This window comes from Phocoena phocoena, chromosome 21, assembly GCF_963924675.1.
Source record: "Phocoena phocoena chromosome 21, mPhoPho1.1, whole genome shotgun sequence".
Classification (NCBI taxonomy): Eukaryota; Metazoa; Chordata; class Mammalia; order Artiodactyla; family Phocoenidae; genus Phocoena; species Phocoena phocoena.
In genome coordinates, this window is record NC_089239.1 from 23,805,771 (window position 1) to 23,825,552 (window position 19,782).

General features: G+C 40.6%; 1 protein-coding gene across 1 annotated transcript in view; it reads right to left on the reverse strand.

The window, feature by feature from the left end:
- Positions 1-18,960: 18,960 nt before the first annotated feature.
- The window catches only part of STOX2 (storkhead box 2), a 102,149-nt gene continuing 101,327 nt past the window's right edge, over positions 18,961-19,782 (reverse strand). The window contains exon 4 of the mRNA XM_065900030.1: positions 18,961-19,156. Within this exon, the coding sequence (XP_065756102.1) occupies positions 18,961-19,156 (196 nt within the window). The remainder of the gene's footprint in view (positions 19,157-19,782) is intronic.

Genomic DNA, 19,782 nt, shown 5'->3' on the forward strand with positions numbered 1-19,782 from the left:
AGATGGCCTAGAGTAAGACCCTGAATTGATCCATGGAGTGGCTAATGGCTGGCCATATGGTCAGAGGCAATGTCATGGTTAAAAGAAACCCCAGAATCTAATTTTATTAAAAGATATATATATATAATTTTTTTTTTTTTTGCTGTACGCGGGCCTCTCACTGTTGTGGCCTCTCCCGTTGCGGAGCACAGGCTCCGGACGCGCAGGCTCTGCGGCCATGGCTCACCGGCCGAGCCGCTCCGCGGCATGTGGGATTTTCGCGGACTAGGGCACGAACCCGTGTCCCCTGCATTGGCAGGCGGACTCTCAACCACTGCGCCACCAGGGAAGCCCGACACATATTTAAGGTTATGAAGCAAGTCTACTCTCGTGAAAGCATTGCAGGAAGCGCTCTAGCGTGTCACTGGCTTTCCTCTCTGCTCTGCTTTACTTTGGGAAACGCCGTAATTGGAGAAAGAAAAAGCTTCACTCATCCCGGGTGGATGAAGCTTGAGAGCAATAAAAGAGCTCTGCACTTAGAAAAGCATTTGATAAACTCCGTGGCCACAAGAAAGCCCTACACTTCACCTCGGTCCCGTCCACGATCTTCCCCCACATCAGCAGGAATCCGATGCGGCAGTGGTACCGGCAGCAAGCGCTGAGCTCCAGCCCCGGCCCCCAAGGGCAGAATGAGCACTTCTGCCAACTCTGCAGGGTTCGGTGACGTCATGCTGATGATAGCCTGCAATCAGCCGAGCTGGGAGCACTTAATGGCCACAGGCCCCTGCACACATGCTTTAAAGTTAGACAGGTTTGGATTTGTAGCCTGCTTTAACAATCTTATTAGCTTTGGGCCATAAGTCAGGACCACCGTGCTTTCATGAATCCTAGGCCCCTCATCTATGAAATCAGGTTGCTGAATGCATCTTGAAAGGCATAATCTCTAATCTAGGAGAAGGGCCAGCATAATACTGGGGAAATAAGGGAGGTTCAATTATTACCTAGTTCACTTTCCTTAAGGCAGCTGGAGACTTAACTGAAATTTTTTAGGGACCTGGCAGTTTTCCCTATGATTTTAAGGCAACAAGGGATAAAGAAAGTAGGAACGACTCAACCACAGCTCTGAGGAAGTAGAAGTGCAGGAGGCACAACCATGGGGAAGGCTAGAAATGGCCAGCAAGCCACTGCCCTGCGATGCTGTTAACCCCACAGTCCCCTCCGCATTCCTATGTGAGGTCCCAGTTTGCTGCATCTGAGCTATCTCCATCTCCAGGCAACCCCAAAGTCCTTTCGCCCTTAGTGCCAGCTGTGATTACTGAAATGTGGAGCAAGTTATCCATCAAGTGAGGTTATTAAGCCTCAAACCCTCTGAATCCTTTGGAAAAGAAAGAAAAAGATGTGTGTGTGTGTGTTTGTGTGTGTGTAAGAGAGGGAGGGAGGGAGTGAAGAAGAAGGGGGAGGAGGAGATGAAGGAAGGAAAAAAGAGAGGAAGAGGGAAAAAGCGCACAGCTCTTTCCCTTGATGTCATCTATTATGTCTGGGAATGATGGTCTTGCAGAAACATCTGGGACTCATCATCTGCTTTCTGCTCCACCAGAGAAGAGATGATTTCTGGATATTAATCTAACATGGGGGCACTCTATAAGCCTACCAAAGGGAACGGCAGGCTGTTCTAATTTATTGTGCCAGATGAGAGAATTTAGAGATTTGAGGGAAAGTTTTCATTGCAACATCAATGTGGGAGTCCTCAGGACTCTCCCTATCCAGATAAGCACAAGCGGCACCTGTTCTAGGGAAGACTCAGACTGAGGAAAACCAGCTCACATTCTTGGTTTCATGCATACACTCGAAAGAAAAAATAAAAGTTCAAGGGCTTTTGAGACTTTAGTCAGCTAGGGTAAGAACAAAGTCGCGTTTTCTAGACGCAGTCAAGCCGTTTGCAGCTGCGATTCTCTTCTGTAGGTATTGATGATCACTAATAGCTTGAAAGAGTAACCTACAGAAAAGCTGGTGTTCAATTCACCTCTAGCGGAAACAAGCTGGCTCAGGTAGAAAATCACCGTCCAGAGCTGACAATGAATTTGCTATCACGGCCGACCGTTTAGAATTCATTTCAACCTCAACAGATCTTGGGACAATTCGGAGATGATTTCTGCGATGCCTTGATTTCCTTTCATAAGGAAGGAAGCTCCAAGTTCAGAGTACATGTAGGAGTATGGTTGATATAACATATAAACAGATGTCTAATAACCAGGAAAGATATCAGCATACTTGCCAGTTCCCTGGGTATATAGAAAAGATGGTTTTAAGTCAAAATACAGCTGAAAGAAGTGCTCTTTTCTTCTTGATGACTTAAAAAATGAAATATTTATAGGATTTATAGAATTTTGTAAAAGCAATCATTTGCTGATTGCCAATTTGACTGTTATTTTCAATTAGGGAAAGAAGGTCTCCAGCTTTTGTGTGTTAAAAGTTGTAACTGTTTCTCGGGGGCTCGAGACCAAAACCTCTCATTTTATCGATGCTTATGACATATACTCAGCTATTAATCTTTAACAGTAAAGGCGGAGCATTCCGTCTAAGTTCTAGCATTCAGTGAGAATCTAAACATTTTCCCCCAATATTCGTTCATTACAGACAATTTCTGGTTCAGTGAAAGTGCACGGCATTACAAGACAACATTTGAAACGCTAGGGAGAAATATTTTTTCACCTATTTATCATCTTACAGGGTTTTCATTTTCTGCTGACTGTTATGACTTGAGAATAGACGGCCTCACTCAGGGCGGGGGTGGGAAGCTATTTATGAATAGTTTGTGATTTGGAGCAGCTGCTCTTCACCATATATCATCCTTTTCTTGATAAGCATGTTTTCACAAAAAGCTACCGCTAATAAGCAGGTGCGTGCTAAACGAACGGCAGCAGGGCTGTTACCTTGAAAGAAAGATGTCAGATAAAAAGCTCCTCCAGGTTGAAGTATCCTTGACTTTCTTCATTATAAGAGAATAATAATTCTGAAAACATGTTGCATCTTGGGAGTCTAATGTTCCGGATAGAGAAGAATACTGTCAAGTAGTTTCCATGCATCTTTCACTCTGGACTCAAACGAAAAACATAATGAGAGGTGGCATCCTCACGGGAATTAGAAATGCTTGCATTCAACCTGTACAGACAGGCTGAAAATATCTGGGTTGTATTGGAAATGTTTTCCTACCAAGCTGGAGACCTAATCATACCGGCACTGTGCTTCGAACTTGAGAATGACGAAGTGGGAACAATTCTGAATTGGAATATGCTGTTGCCGGCCATCTAGATGAAAAAGATATATAAGCAAAAGAGTTCCTTTTCCTCAAGACGTTTATAAGAAATGACTAACTCAGTTTCCCATGGTGTACTTCTAAAGGTGAAAAAGCCAAGAAATCTGTTATCCTAATACTATTTTATTAAAACTTAATTAGGAGATGTGCGATACCCTTGCCTGCTGGAGGCTCAGTCGATAGGCAGAATAATTCCCCAGATTATACACCAGAACCTAACCCTTGAATACAGATGGTAAAGGAAAGGATACAGTTGCAAAAAATACCAAAATGAAATGACCTTTAAATATGTTAGAAACTAAATTTTATTATAACTTCTGGAGGGAGTGTAATTGGACTCAACAAATTGGGAATGGTAATTTGACAATATATTTTAAAAGCCTTAAACATGCATAGAGCTTTTGACCTAGGAATTCTAATCTCAGGAAACATTCAGATTTCTTCAAGGATGTATAGAGCAGCCTATAAATTCCAACATCAGGAAAACGTTTAAAGAAAAGTCCGACAATGAGAAACAGAAGGAAAATGATTCAAGGAAAGACCCATTATGCAGCCATTTAGAGGAATATGGCGGAAGAATATTTAAAGACATGAGAAATGTTCACGACAACTATGGAAAAAAGCACGTTAACAAAAATAGTTTGGACTACGTGGTCCCAATTTTGTTTAAAGATATTGTAAAAATGTTAAAAAGAAATGCATACTGTATACTACTTGCGATCATCTTTGGGTGATATGACGATGCATAATTCTCGTTTGCTTCTTTTCTGCTTTCTTGTAATTTTCAGATTTCCTATGATAAACATATATTTGTTTTTAATTAAAAAAAGAATTAACATCAGTGAGGCATAATGAACAGACCAGACATTCCAAATGTTTATCTGTTCCCCACCTATGAATGGCTGTCCCATTCCTCACACTATTTGTGTGATACTGCACCACTATTGTTTGTACGTGTGAATACACACCTGTGTGCTGGAATCTTTTCGGCCAAGTACAATGCAGTGGTCATGTGGTACAAGGGGGTCAGTGGTTCAACGACAAGGCTAGTGATGGTTCAGGAGAGATTTGTATTATAAGCTTAATTCTAATTTTACTCATTTTTCAAATATATAAATAAGTTCTATCTCAAATATTTTTCAAATATCAGTGTTTTTGTTTAAAAAATTACTGCTGATAATGCTTCCCTAGGAATACTGATAAGAATGCCCCCCGCCCCAAGAATATGTCAGGAACAGAGCCACAAGTTTTTGCTTAGAAACTTCTTGAAAGAATGGACTTTCATTTCATAGGCTCTTCATTTAGCTATCCACTCTTTGAAACAAAACAGAATAAAATGACATATGTTGAGGGGAATTTGGTATAAAGTCAACCCAGAGCAAGGCTTAAAATTTTTTCTTAGCTGATTTTTAGTATTTGGGAGTAATAGGCAAGGATTTTGTTAGAACTCCCTGGTTAGGCTTTTAAAATAGTCACCGCTACAAAATGAGTTAGTCACATCTGGGGACACTCTTGTAGGCAGATATGACAAAGATGGTCAAGAAATCAAAATCAAGGACTTGTTTTAAAAGTGTGTGGTGGGGTGGAGGGGAGAGAAATGAGCATATTAAAAGGTACAGACTACCAGTTATAAGATGAGTAAGTCCTAGGGATGTCATGTGCAGCCTGATGAATAGAATTAATACTGCTGTCAGCTATATAGGAAAGTTGCAAAGAGAGCAAATCCTGAGCTCTCAACACAAGGAAAATTTTTTTTCTATTTCTTTAATCTTATATCTATATGAGATAATGGATGCTCACTAATCTTTTTGTGGGAATTACTTCATGATGTACGTAAGTCAAATCCTTATTATTTAAGTACACCTTAAACTTATATAGTGCTGTATGTCAACTGTATCTCAATAAAACTGAAAGAAAACAATTTGAACCTCATGTATTTATCTAGCTTTGCAAAACCTAGTCTACAACTATAGGGTCCTAAATTTTAAAAATGCATCTGCTCTCATGGACTACATTTTTGGGGTGATATTTTTTTAAAGTCTATAGTTGAGATATATTTATTACAAATAATGGTAAGAATTGATTAAGTGCAACATGAATTGACAAGCACTAGATTTCCAGGTAGAGTAGGAAGTATCTGAAGATTCTCACTTAGATTCTGAGGGCAAATGAGTTAGTTGTGACAGATCATTTGGGAAGAATATTCAATTACGAAAGTAATGACTAAGGAAAAAGAATCAAGCACCAGCTCATACCGCGTCCACATGATTCATCTGTCTTCCCTATGTGATGGCTCTTACTCCGCCCTTAAAAGAAGAAACAGTCCTTACCTTTAATCCTGGATTTCCCCCCTCTTAATCCTACCTCCTCTGAAGAAATTCTGGATTGCATTTTATTGAGACCAGGAGATTGTTTTTGCTCTGGAAAGCAGGAAGCACATAGATCTGCAACTTGAAAAATTAAGAAGTCTTTTTATACTCAAGAGAAATGTGCAAGCTTCAGAGTTCAGCCCCATCAGAGGTGAAGTGTCCAGAAAGTGCTGAGGGGAAAGGAAGGACTTAGTTGCCCAGGGAGGATTAAAACACAGGACGCACCTCACTCATGATTTATGACCTTTCTTTGGGTAACTGTATTCTTAAACATTTTATGTTTTCATAAACAGTGCTCTGACTTTAAATTAACATACGCTTACCATAGAAAAATTGGAATATACGGAAAACTAAAATTAAGAGGTGGATTTCATAGAGGCAAGACTTTTAAGAAGAGTGGAATTAGAAGCCTCTGTTCAAGTTACCTGCAAAATCTCCCCGAGGAAACTAGACTGTGTCATCATTGAAGTCACCTTGACCCACAACCATACCCCAGGGTAGGACCCACATCCCCATTTCTGAGCCCTGGTGCCACAGAAAATAACATTGCTCCAGCACGCCTGCCCAATATGCCAATCTCCAACACCACAGCCGAACTAGAGCTTGAGGGGAATTTGGTATAAAGTCAACCCAGAGCAAGGCTTAACATTTTTTCTTAGCTAATTTGAGTATTTGGGAGTAATAGCAAGGACTTTGTTAGAACTCCCTGGTTAGGCTTTTAAAAGAAGTCACCGCTACAAAATGAGTTAGTCACATCTGGGGACACTCTTGTAGGCAGATACGACAAAGATCGTCAAGAAATCAAAATCAAGGACTTGTTTTAAAAGTGTGTGGTGGGGTGGAGGGGAGAGAAATGAGCATATTAAAATGAAAAATTAGCTGTAGTCAAGATCTCACAGATGCAAAAAGAGAAGTAGCAGGAGGTTCGGGGAAGAAATGACAAGAAACAAAGAAAAACATGTGGCTAAGATGGGCGAGAAAACCCCTGAAATCCAGGGTGCAAATTTTCTGTTATGCTTCTGTGGATTGTTTGCATAAACAATAGTCAGCAGTCTTTAGATCTGAGATACGGTTAAAAGGAAACATATTGTGTCCGTGGCCACAGACAACCCCACCACTTTGGGGAGGAGCCACCCCTCACCAGCAGCCTCTTATTCCCCCGCAAAAGGACTCCCCACATGCCACTGGGTGAGCTTTGCCCCCTTCCCATGTCAGACAGTGGTCCATTCAATGGCTCCCGAGTCACAGCCCAAGAGCAAAGGATGGAGATGCCCTTGGAAGAAGGGACTAAAGCTTCCCATTAGCTTTAAATCTCTGAAAAACTTTCTGACACTTCAAAAGCCATGCCCTCGTTACTGGTGTTCTTTTGGGAGAGGGAAGACGCACCGAGGCAAAGCAGCAGTAACAGTAGTAAGCCCATCTCCAGAAGGCAACTTAGGTCAGAAGCAGACACGAGCAAAGCCCCCGAGGTTGTTGAAATCCTGCTTGAAGCCATCTCACCGAGCCCATTCCTTGCACAGCCCAGCCTACAGAAGATTTCCAAGCTCATAAGGGCCACCAAGAAACAGTCACAAGAGAAGGTCCTCCCCCAACCCCAGGAAATCCAATAAGTAGTATGAAAGTGCCATCAATTGCTTAGTTGAGGTCATGGTTTGGGGCGGGAGTCCGAAGCCTAGACTTTAAGACAAAAATTGGGAACACAGGGTTGGAAATGATAAATTTGCTGCAAGAGCGGGAAAGAGGCCATACTCTTGTCAGGACATGGAAGTAGGAAGGGATGTTCAGAGAGGCCTTGTGATAGAGAAGGCATTTGCTCTGGACCTTGAAATATGGCTACAATTCACATATGCAGAGACTGGAAGTGGGGAGAAGAAAGTAGTGTCTTATCAACAAGCATATGGGTATTGCTATTAAGCCAGCATACCACTTTCTTTCCAAGTACTGACAGTGTGACATAAGGAAAGAGGCACATTAAATAATATTAATCATGACCCTTTCCCCTCTCACCCTTAAAATTCTTCAGCACGAAATCCCATTAGGACCTACTAAACCCATTAATAAGTTTGTGATCTTCACAGCACTGTCATATTAAGTAAGGAAAAGTCGAGGAAACGTTCCATTCTTTCCACTTTCATGTTTATCCATATTTATCTAATCAGTTTCACAAAATGCAATGGATGAACTATTATACACATACACTGCAACTGAACAATTAAATGAATGGACGGTGATGGTGGGAGCCAGGATCCTCACTGCTGGAGTGGAGGTTATAGCTTAGCCGGGGGGCGGGGTGGTGGTGGTGGCGGTGGAGGGAGAACGGTCTATGCAGTAATGGATACGAGCTGGATACAACAGTATGAACTCACATTCAGCTTACTAGAGATACAGATGTTCCATCTGGAAATATTTATAGACATGTACATGTACACAGGTTAGTATACACACAGGTGTCTCCTTGTTCTATCAGTTGAGAGGGCTTAGAAATTATGGCTCTCCGACACTGGTGGGCACACCGACCACCTAGATCTTGGTTTCTAATATCATCTTTCAGTAAAAGAAACTAGGGTTCCTTGGAGAAGTGACTGATTCCGAGACTGGAGTGGGATATACAGGAGGAGCCTAGAGCATCCTATAGTGCCAGGAAGTTAGGACATGCTCAACAAACGAACAGACAACCACAACAGTGGGGGTGTGCCAAAGGGATACAGAAGCCCACCAAAGGAGCAAACAATAGCAAAAGCTTGAAAAATAGAGGCATAACATAAATAAAGTGGTAATGGACCACATCTCAAAACATAAAATAAGTATCTGTGGGCATACAGCGATGTGAATAAATTATTGTATAAATAAGTGGGGAAGAGACAAATTTCCCGTACAGAATTTCACATAATCTATTTAGATACTCTGCCCTTCAAGAGATGGAGCATAGCTCCTCATTCCTTGAGTGTGAGCTGTGCTTAGTGACTTTCTTCTAAAGAGGACAGTATGAAAACGAAGAAAAAGAGTGACTCTGCAGTGAAGGGACCTCACATTACCTGAAGCCAGGTGATCAACATTCACGTCAACAGTGGTGAGTCATACTGATAATATGCATTCTTGATACACGATGATGAACAGAAAAATGGTGGTAGGGACAAACTGAGGGAATCTGAGTAAAGTATTGCTTTAGCTAATAATGTATCAGGATTGGTTCATTAGTTATGACCAATGTGCCACCCTGAAGCAAGATACTAATAATAGGGGAAACTGGTAATGGAGCATACAGGAATTCTCTGTACTGTGGTTGCAGTAATTCTGTAATTCTAAAACCGTAATAAAATCTTTGTTTAAAAATGCAATGGAGGGACTTCTCCAGTGGTCCAGTGGTTAAGACTCTGTGCTTCCACTGCAGGGGGCACGGGTTCAATCCCTGGTCAGGTGACTAAGATCCTGCATGCTCCATGGCGTGGCCAAAAATAATAATAAATAAGTAAAGCATTTTAAAAAATATTTTAAAAATGCAGTGGAAGTGCTTTGCTCTCAATAAGCTGTCTACAAAATATTCTGACTGCTGAAGTCTTTAGGGAATTCTCTCCAAGTATTGGTAGTTCTATCAACTGGCTAGAGCAAAAGTCAATTGTAAAAGATAAGCTCTATTGTGCCCGTTTGGCTGACTTCTTATGCGGCCAGATGGAGCCCCCCCACCATCCATCTAATTAGATCCCTTTTAAAGACAGGAGACACGGAAGGGAAACAACTGGAAATGGCATCTTCTGTTCCCAAGGTCATCTCTCTATCCCCGAGAACCTTGAAACCTTCCCAGTCTGAATATCGATCCTTTGACATTCAACACAGATGTCCCACGAACTACCATCAAAAACATATGAAGGGACGAAAGAGAAAAAAACCCTTGTCTTTTCCAGTCCATTTAGGATTTCTTAATCTGTCACACGTCTTGTCAACAATGACAAGCAATATGAAGCTGGACTATGTAGGGCAGACCAGTTGCCACCTCTGCAATCTGATAGGATAGCAAAAGGGGAAATGTCATGATTGTGGAAGGTATTCAAGAATGACATTTTAAATGCTAGAACCATTGAGCTGTTATTGATGTTAAAGGAGGTGCCTTTCAGGGGGAATTTTCCCCTGCAATATAAGATAGAGTAAAGAATGGGAGATGCTGGCTTGAAGCACAGATACAAGAGGGTTCAAAAATAATTTCCCGGGCTTCCCTGGTGGCACAGTGGTTGAGAGTCCGCCTGCCGATGCAGGGGACACGGGTTCGTGCCCCGGTCCGGGAAGATCCCACATGCCGCGGAGCGGCTGGGCCTGTGAGCCATGGCCGCTGAGCCTGTGCGTCCGGAGCCTGTGCTCCGCAACGGGAGAGGCCACAACAGTGAGAGGCCCGCGTACCACACACACACACACAAATTTCCCAAGCTAACAAATTCTCAATACATCATTAAAACGGAGTTACACTCTATCTTTCTGCATGACATCTCCTTTTGTTTTGTTGCCATTTACAGATTATAAAAAATACAGAGATCTTTGGTCTAATGCAATATCTGTGTATGTATCTATTTAATCATCTATCGTCTATGTATTCATCTACCTAATCATCTATCTACCCATCCATCTAATCGTCTATCTACTGATCATCTATCTATCCATCCATCCATCCATCCAATCGTCTATCATCTATCTATAGCATATATCGATCTCTCTATCATCTATCTATTTATATCTCTGAAAGTTTCTGGTGATTTCTCAGGCCTTTGATGAATCAGCTGGTAGTAGATTTATATCTAAGTGTTGGAGAACAAAAGACTCTTGGTGCAAAGGTGAGTGGAAATGAGTTTGAGGAAAGATAGTGGCCTTTGGATATAAGGAGTGTAAGGCACTATAAATGTGAAAATATAAGTGCTAGTAATCAATTGTAGTTATATACAAAATTACTACGTATATAACTTTTATATTATTATACCTAATATAATATATACAATGTATATACAATTGTGTGCAAGATATACAATAATATACAATGTTATAATTATATTAATTTATGTCTTATATTAACATAATAGTTATTATTAATATAATTAGTGTTATAGTCTATATATTCTATTCTATATTATATACTACATTATTATATAAAAAAATTGAGATCAGGAATGAGTTCAAACATTAATAGACAAGAAAGCATAACAAACAAAAATTCTTAGTTTTATACAGAGAAAAGAGTAATAGAGTGAAATAAACCCAAGGTAATAGAAAAGAACAATGATGTCCAGAACTTTATAACAAGGAAGGAAGAGAAACAAGGGGGACATGAGGTGGTCTGGGAGGCACGTGTTTGAGGACTTTGGGGGCTGCCTAAGTAACCCACGTACACGTTCACCTAGACAAGCCCAGGCTGGCACGTCCACTCCAGTTGAGCCACAGACACTAGTCCTAGATCTGATGCTGAGGAAGAGAGAATCTGCTCTTCACTGAACATCAGTAGTTCAGTTTTGCCCTTTGAATTTCCAAACTAACACCTCTGGCCTTACTTCTCTTATCTAACACATTGCACCTCCCTCCCCCTCTTACCATCATACTTGTAATGCAACGCTTCTAAGAAGATCCACCCCAAACCCTACCCAGCCTATCTTGCGTGCAGGTGCCTTGAATTTTTCTTGAAATTCCTGTGCGGTGTGTTAGGCTCTGTGAACACTAGTCACACACACTTATTCCACGTGTTAGATGACTAGCTATTTGCTTCACAGGAAAAATCTGGAGCCATGGAACGCAAAGAGGGGGAATATCACTAAATCCAAGTATTCCAGTAGTAGGGATAAGATTTCACAGTTAAATAAATGATTAAAGTCACCAGGTGAATAACTTTATTATTCAGTGGCTCTTGATTTCACAGCTGTAACAACAGAGATGGCAAATACCAAGGACTCTGCTTGGATTTTCTTTACAGAGGAAAAAACCCCAACCACTCCAAACACTTAAAAATAAATTAAAACCACACCATTTCCTTTGGAAAGAAAAGATTTTTGTGAACTGTGACCATTCTTGCAGAGGAGTCAGAATCCTGCCTTCCAGCTTCTTAGTGAGTCACTACATTTCCTTCATGTGTACAGCTCACTGGAAGGTTCTCAAAGGAACAGACAATTACCTCTCCTCCAGCACAGAGGTTTTCGGTCCTAGCAGAAAACTCACAATGTACTTCCAGTATCCTTGTTTTTCCTAGCTCCATGCTTGAAAAAAATGAAGCGTCTGTATTGAGACAGTTTAAAATACATATAGACAAACTTAACTAAAATAAGGCTTGTCCTTCAAAGTAGTCACCTTGGGTTTTCCACACTTACCCAAATCACACTGTCATGGTTCAAAAGATCTTGGGAAGCCTGCTTTGAGTATTGCCTTTACAAGACAATCAGGCTCCACGTTACAGCTCCATATACTGGTTTTGACTAATAATGTTGTTTCCTAGCTTAACCATCTGCTTGACAGCAGATAACTTTTGGTTTGCAAAAATCAGGTGCATTCCCCCAGGGCAGTGGTGACTCTCGCCGCCGCTGGGGAGAGTCAGAGCAGTGCGGAATAGACTCTGAGGGCAATTAAACATGGAAGCACTCCAAACTTGTGCAAGGGCCTCACTGGAAGACGTGAGTAGCCTCTGAGTATGTTCTGGAGAGGGGATCACATTTATTTGGGGGTAGCAGATGTGATATGAGTGATAACAAAACAAAACGAGAAAACCAACCACATTATAATTCCATTTATAAAACTTAATTATATGCATCCATAAGCCTCACTCAGTCTCAAGTTTGAATAGCTAGCTAAAAATGGGACTTTTCAACATTCCTCGAAAAATTTTGATCAGAAATTTCCATTTTCAGTTGTTTTAATTCAAAAGCTCTAATAACCAAGATTGTGCAATAAAAATTTGTTATGACGTCAAATTAATTGAGGAGAGAAATAAAATGGTCTTATGTAAGGTATTTTCTCTCAAGTACTAAAAAAAAAAAATCCACTTAGACATATAACCAAATGTTATTTAATATCTTAAAAAGTAACACAATCCAAAATGGATATTTCACACAACACTACATAAACATGAACACAATATTACCATATGGAGGGACTTTCAAATATAGACTTACAAAAATCCCTGTGCTTTTTTTTCTTTTAAGTTATTATACTAAGCATGACAAGTAATCATCATTTACAATATGGTACACTGACACGATAAAAACCATGTTACAAATGTGTTGTTATAAATCAGTAACATTAGGGAAGACATTTCATGACTGTAATTATTTCATATGAAATACTATACAATATAAACAGAACATCCATCTTGGATGACCTTTACAGCAACCAGAGACCAAGTAATTTAAAAATTTTTTTTTCAGTGCAAACACATTTTATTCAAGGCAGTCTTGGCTGCAAAACTCCTTTCTAACATACAGTAAATCCCACTTGCACTTCTTAATTCATTTACCCTAATGCAATAGTCACATTCAGTCACTCAGAGAAAGATACCTGCAGAATTATGATCCCTTTAAACTTAATGTTGAAATTTAATTCTCTTCTAGACAGTTGTATCTACGTCAACTACGCTGAGGACCTTAATTTGTAGCTGTCAGTACTTACATGAAGGTGACCCTAGGGCAGCTCTAGTCCTAACCCATCCTTGTGTGCACAATACCACACACTGCTTTGCCCTTCCAATGTGGAAACCACGGCGGTGTATCGGTATGTAAGTGGGGGGATGGGAAGGAGGCAGGGAGGGTGGACCTCGGAAGCAAGGAGCCGTAAGTGCGTACACCAAGATGAACTTCCTGTAACTGCAGAGGATTCGTGTTGGAGGAGACCTCAGATCTCAGATTTGGTAGCTCTTTTTGGTGGGCGCAAGGGAATAGGCATGCCAAAGCCAGCCTCTGGACAGGGAGGGAGGCAGCCGTACACGGACCAAGCAAGCTCTTAGCCTTACACTGGCTTCCAGAATCATTGCTGCCTCACCTAGGAAACCCCCTTTCCCTAGTTGGCAGGGCGTGTGTGTGTGTGTGTGTGTGTGTGTGTGTGTGTGTGTGTGTGTGTTTTCACATTTGAAGCCAGCAACGAGCAGACAAAGCCCTGTAACTGATCGTAAATATACGATCATCGTCATCAGGTTTAGTTCCCCTTGTGCCTTGTAGAATTCTGAACCTTGCAAATCAGCAACTGTAAGTCCTAGAACAAGTGTAAGAACACAGGATTCTGTGTGAGAGGGGCACTGGCTGGGGAATCCCTCCCTTGGGATGTTGCTGTAAAAGACGCAGAGATTAACTCCATCAGGGAGACGCCAATGTCTATTTCCAACACACCAGGAAATTTAATAACGAACTTGCTCATGGATGTAACTTATGAAATGTCTCCCAAATAAAAATCTATGGCAAAACATTGGATGTATCCTTAATACTGTAAGACCTTCCGAGAGAGTTGACAGAGTGATGGCTGATTCTTTTATCTTACTTGGCAAAGAGCAGACTGATAGTAACCTCTTTCCTGCCCGTATTTTACTAACCCAGAGCAAAGCAATGTCTTCCATGGCTTCTGCATTCATTTTTCCTGTGTTCTAGCTTCCTCAAGCCCTCAACGTGTGCAGAAATTGGCTCAACAGAAGAGTATGGGTGGGAGGGGCCTGGGGGCCTGGGGAGTCGGGGGGAAGGAAGGGATCGCTTCTGCGGGGGTCCACTGTCACCTGACAGCGCGCTGATAACTGGTTCTGTGACTGGCCTGTGATACACGGAGAAGGTCCCCGACCAGGATCTTTCATCTCATAATTTGAGAAAAAAACACTTAGAACTAGATCGGCTTCCCTGGGAAATCCAGATTCTTCAAAGTAGGGCTCAATAGAGTGTACTGAATTTCAGTTGTGCTAATGAGAAGCACTGTGGAGAGTACTTGATAACGTTTTTAATGAAAATTTTTGTCTCAGCACCTTCCACTGACAGGAGCAGTCGTGTTCCTGAAAGACAGTATTTTAGCACGGGATTTAGAGAAGCCCAATATGAAATTGTAAACAAGGGTGTATGTCCAGATCTACCTTGGACCACAATAGCATATGGGTGGATTTCTGTAAAACTCCCAACACCCTGAACTTTTTGAATGAAAATGGACAGAAGTATCAAGTTGTATTCGTTTTCTTTGACTTTATTAGCACACATCAGAAAAATAGCATTGTATTTCGTGATTTCTCATGATGGTCTATCAAACAGATAGAAAATAGATCACTGATAGCTGCCACTGTGTTTCCGGGTAATCTTATGTCACTCCTCCTGTTTATTCATTTCAAGTATGGGTATTACAAATGTGACCTGCTTTGTTAATTGTGAATCCGAATGCTTTGGAAGCACTTTGAGATCCCAGAATGAGTTTGCAAAGTCCTCATAGGTTGTTGTTGGTTTTTAATCAAGCTCCAAATACTGCCCGTGTTATAAATTGTTAGACTTTTCAAATCAAGATCACTATCGTACTGTGAGCAATATGCCTTTCATTTAAGTTAAAAACTTTATTTTCAAGTACACTTTGTGGTGATAAGTGGTTCATCCTGGGTAGAATTTTACAAAGCTGTGCCAACCTAAAAAACAAACAATGCTTTCGTTACCGCTGAACAGGTTTTTTTTTTTTTTCTCCCCATGGTGACTGCAATATAATTTAAATTTATATTTTAGAAATGCTGGTTGGGTTATGAAAAAGGGAGACTGGGGAACAGCTGGTGTTCAGATTGTTGTGACTCCAGATTAACTCTCAATGGATGCTTCCTGAACTTGAATTTCACAACATTGGAGAAGCCTTCATTTGTTACTTTTATCCAGCTAAGTCCTTTTTCTGCTCTTCTTATTTGTTTCCTTTTTTTGATGGACCCCTCCCCCTTTTCATATGCTTATGAAGGTCCCCTGAGATGTGCAAAATATATAAAATGAAATAAGAATTATGGAACAGAAGTTGTGGATACAACGCACAGCTCTTTTAATTCAAATGAAGTCTGAGCTCGATATGGTAGCATGCAAGTAGTGAGGCCCAAAGTGCTTCAAAGTTGGCAGTCCAAATCTCTGGTGTGTCTTGTGACCGAAAACCTAGAATTCAGATCAGATTTTATAGGAGTCAATAGCTTGCTGAATTATGTTTATCAAGTGGCTCTTCGCCGGAGAGAACTCACAGCAGGAATGAGGTCCGGGGCTGGTGGCAGGAGCCGGGGCAGGGGAGACAAGAAATTTAAACTTCCTTTTTTCATTCACAACAAATTCAAGTGTGCTTTTGTGGGGAAGAAGAGAGACAGGTTTATAGACGAGAGTGAAATAATGCCGTCAGAGAAAAACCATGGCAATGAAACAGTCACAAGTCCACATAATCACTGACACACACACAGAACGCCATGGCCTAATGGTTAAGAAAGTTTTCAACTTTGCTTTTCCAAACAATACACTTGAACGCACTGCTGCCGCTTCATCAAATTTATGGAGGTAGTTATATGTAAAAATAAAAATTACCATAAAGTAATATGCTGTATCATAATAATACATACGTGTGCAAAATGCCGACAGATGGGTTGACCCTTTAAAGTTGAACACTACACAGAGATTCAACCAGATTCAGTTTTGTAAACCTTTCAGTTGATAAACTCTAAGTGAAGTCTAGATAAGCAGCCATGGGCCACAAAGCTATCGTTTCCTGGAGGAAAAGGATGCTGGCAAAGCTTGGAGTGGGTCACTGAGAACATCACTGCAGACCATCTAGGGTCATATTTGTAATGTGCTTCCCGCCACCACTTCTCCCCCGTTCAAGAATCCTGATTCGATTCAGACGGGCATATTTCTACGTGGAACGTCTGCTCACATCATATCCTCTTTGAAGTCCATCATTTCTATGCTAATGGCTGCTGGTCTAAGGGAGTTTTTTTTTTTTTTTTTTTTTTTAATCATGTACCTCATAGCATCAGGCAAAGCGTGGTACACATTTTATTCCAATGTCTTCTGTAAACCTATTTCTTGTGAAATGTTGATAAATTCATATTTTAAAGCTTCTCTTAAAGGTAATGCTTTCCTTTCCTGTTCACACAGTATTTGATTAGTATAATGGCTACCTTAGGAGGATCAACTAGAGGCTGATGTATTGTTTCAATGGTTCTATTATTTATGAACTGATGGTGTGACAGACGCTGGAGGGCAGGGTTTTGGGGAAAAAAAAGAATTTAGAAGAATTTAGTAATTGTGTGGCATACAACTCCCCAAGGAAACAGACTCTGTATATAGTCTATTCGATACGTTATCATTCCTCCCAGACAAATTTGAGCAGTGAGAGAAGAGTGCATTTCTGAGAAATCAAGGCATGCCTTGGAGGAAATAAGGCATGGGACTGAAAGCCAACTGACTTAAGCATCTTAAAGGTACGGGAGTTTGCCAAGAAACGTGCTCACGTTTCACTATAAGCACAAAAAAAGGAATCTGTACTAAACTTGATGAGTCCAGTTTGACCCAATGCAACTTCCAGATATCTGAAAAAGCATGAGGAAGGACCCAAATGTTTCAAGAAACAGTTCAACTGTGTATATGACTCCACTCTTTAAACAGATGCCTAGTGATTCAACCTAATACCGAAGCAGAAGTGTTTCACAGATCCTATGCCAATTGCTGAAATCTGAGGTGAAAAGTTTTGGATATATATTTTACGGTATATGGCTCCAAACATCACATGCCACTTAACTAAATAAAACTTTTTGTCAGACCATTTACTTGTGTCACATGTAACCCTTTTGTGAATAATTTTCCGTTATCTATAGATTTATTCCATGGTTCTCATAAAATAAGACATGGGAACTTGGAGGTGCCTCTTTCTTAGAAGGCTGAATCTTGATTATTTGTAATCCCTTTGCTGCTGAGAACCTTCTTTGTATTCAACATGACATATTGTAAACCAAAGCAAAATGTTAACAAACCATTCTGAAATAAGTTGGGCTAAAAACTATACATCTACCTAAAAATGCCTCCTGAAACTCGTTACGAAGTATCTGTAAACATTACTCTGGCATAGTTCATGTATGCATAATTGTTATTCCAATAAGTTTTAGGGGCGTACAAGTTAGGATGACACCACACTTGCAGAATGATCACATTCTGTTGTTAATTACATGGGCACATGTATATTTCTAATCAAAAAGTATTTTAAAGTTTTCTCTATAGATATCTTCCCAGGAATAAAAGGCCTGAAGTTCAACTCCCCCTAAATTTGCTCTTTCCTATAACCACTAAAAATTATCTCCCACAGCCTAATTTAGGCATTCTATTTAAAACTACATAAAATAGATTTATGTCCTTCCATTAGAAAGAATAACGTCCCCAGGCCGTAGTCTTCGTTTGTATCACAAAGAACATTTTGATTTTAAACAAATTATCATATCTATTATAGTAAGATAGTATCACCGTCAAGTATCACAAGGAGGAAATGATCTTCCTTCAGTATCTGATGAACACCTCTACAGGTCCCCATTACCTCTCCCATCACTTAGTGCTGTGCCCCAGCCAGGCTGGGAGACCCTTCCTTTGTCCATTTCAGATTCAAAGGCCTATATTCCTGTTTGTGATTATGGAAGGTTAAAAAAATCAGACAAGCATCCGTGACACATTTAAAATCCTGAAAACAAACACTCCCAGTATTTGGATCACGACCCCTTCTGACACACTTCCGTGGGCTCCCGCAACATCTTGTCACGAAAACTCACAGTGCAAAATGACTGGGGCCTAAACGATTCACACACACTGGGCTGGGGTCCCCTTTAGTCAGTTTGGCATTGATTTCCCTAAAGGTAGACCCTTGCAGTTGACATTTTGTGGAGGCTTAGTTTTTGTTTTGTTTTGTTTTTTGTTTTTGGAAGTGTCAAGGATCAGTGTTCTGTGGCACCACTCGGTCACAGACTGGGAGCAACACACATCTGTGGCATTTTAGAATGGACTTGGCAACTGCATGACATCGAAAACGCATATTACACTGACAGTGTCTAGACTTTCCTATGTGTGCTCAGTTACAATTAGTGAAGCAAAAGTATACATATCACCCCTACTGCTATTCTTGTTGCTACAGAGCCATAAATGTGAAAAGCAATACTCTGAAATAACGATTTTGTTGTTGTTGTTTTTTGCCCTAGCCTACTTAGCAGCACAGTTTAAGTCAACACAAAAACTGCCGTTGAGATGCTTGTCTTCCCGAAGATGTAAACAACAGTCCCAGTGCCGTAAACTTGGCTGTATCGAATGAGACAGGAGATGTGAGGCAGAATGACTATCACACGCTAGTAACAGAAGCTTGCAAGCAGCTGGAAGGTTTCTGTAATTTCTCAGCTTCATTTGTGGGGCTGTCCGTACTTGTTCGGAAATTGAAGGCCGGGCCAGCTCCACCGTGGGCCGGGCTCCAGGTAGGGTTCTGACGACGGTTACTTTCAACAATGCTTGATGTGTTGGAAGCCAGGCTCTCCCGAGTGCTAAAAGAGTAAAAAGGTTTTGTTTGGTTTTGTTTGGTTTGGTTTGGAACATAAATAATTATATATCGAGCCCTAGAGGAAGAGCAAATGATGCAGTTAATGGATTTCCTCTGTCGGTTCATCATGTCATGTATTTACCATCTCATACTGATTATTCACATATGCTCCTCCAACCTGGACTTCGGCAGCTTTCACAAGACATGTTATAATCAGCATGCTGAGTAAAGGGTTTTTATACAGCTAAATAAATGTCTTCCCTTGCCTTTCACACTCAAGGAAACGCCTTCAAGATCTGATGTGCTAGATGGCTATCGCGTTCGTTTTTAAAAAAGAATAGTCTTCATAAATATACACAGGTAGTGATTTCATTTCAGGCTTGAAACTCATTGGCAGAACTGCTCCCGAACAAACTCCATAATTTTACCCTGATGATTTTGTTTTCATTCTCGAGTAGCAGATTTTTGACTTTGGCGGTGAACTTCAAGTAAGGCCACTAGCCAGTATGCCACACTGATGGGAATAAAATTCTTTTTAAACACTTCATACCTCTGTTTCAAACATATAATGTTATAGTAAAAAATACATTCTATTTTCAGATAAGGAATCTTAGATTTTCCCTGTTTACA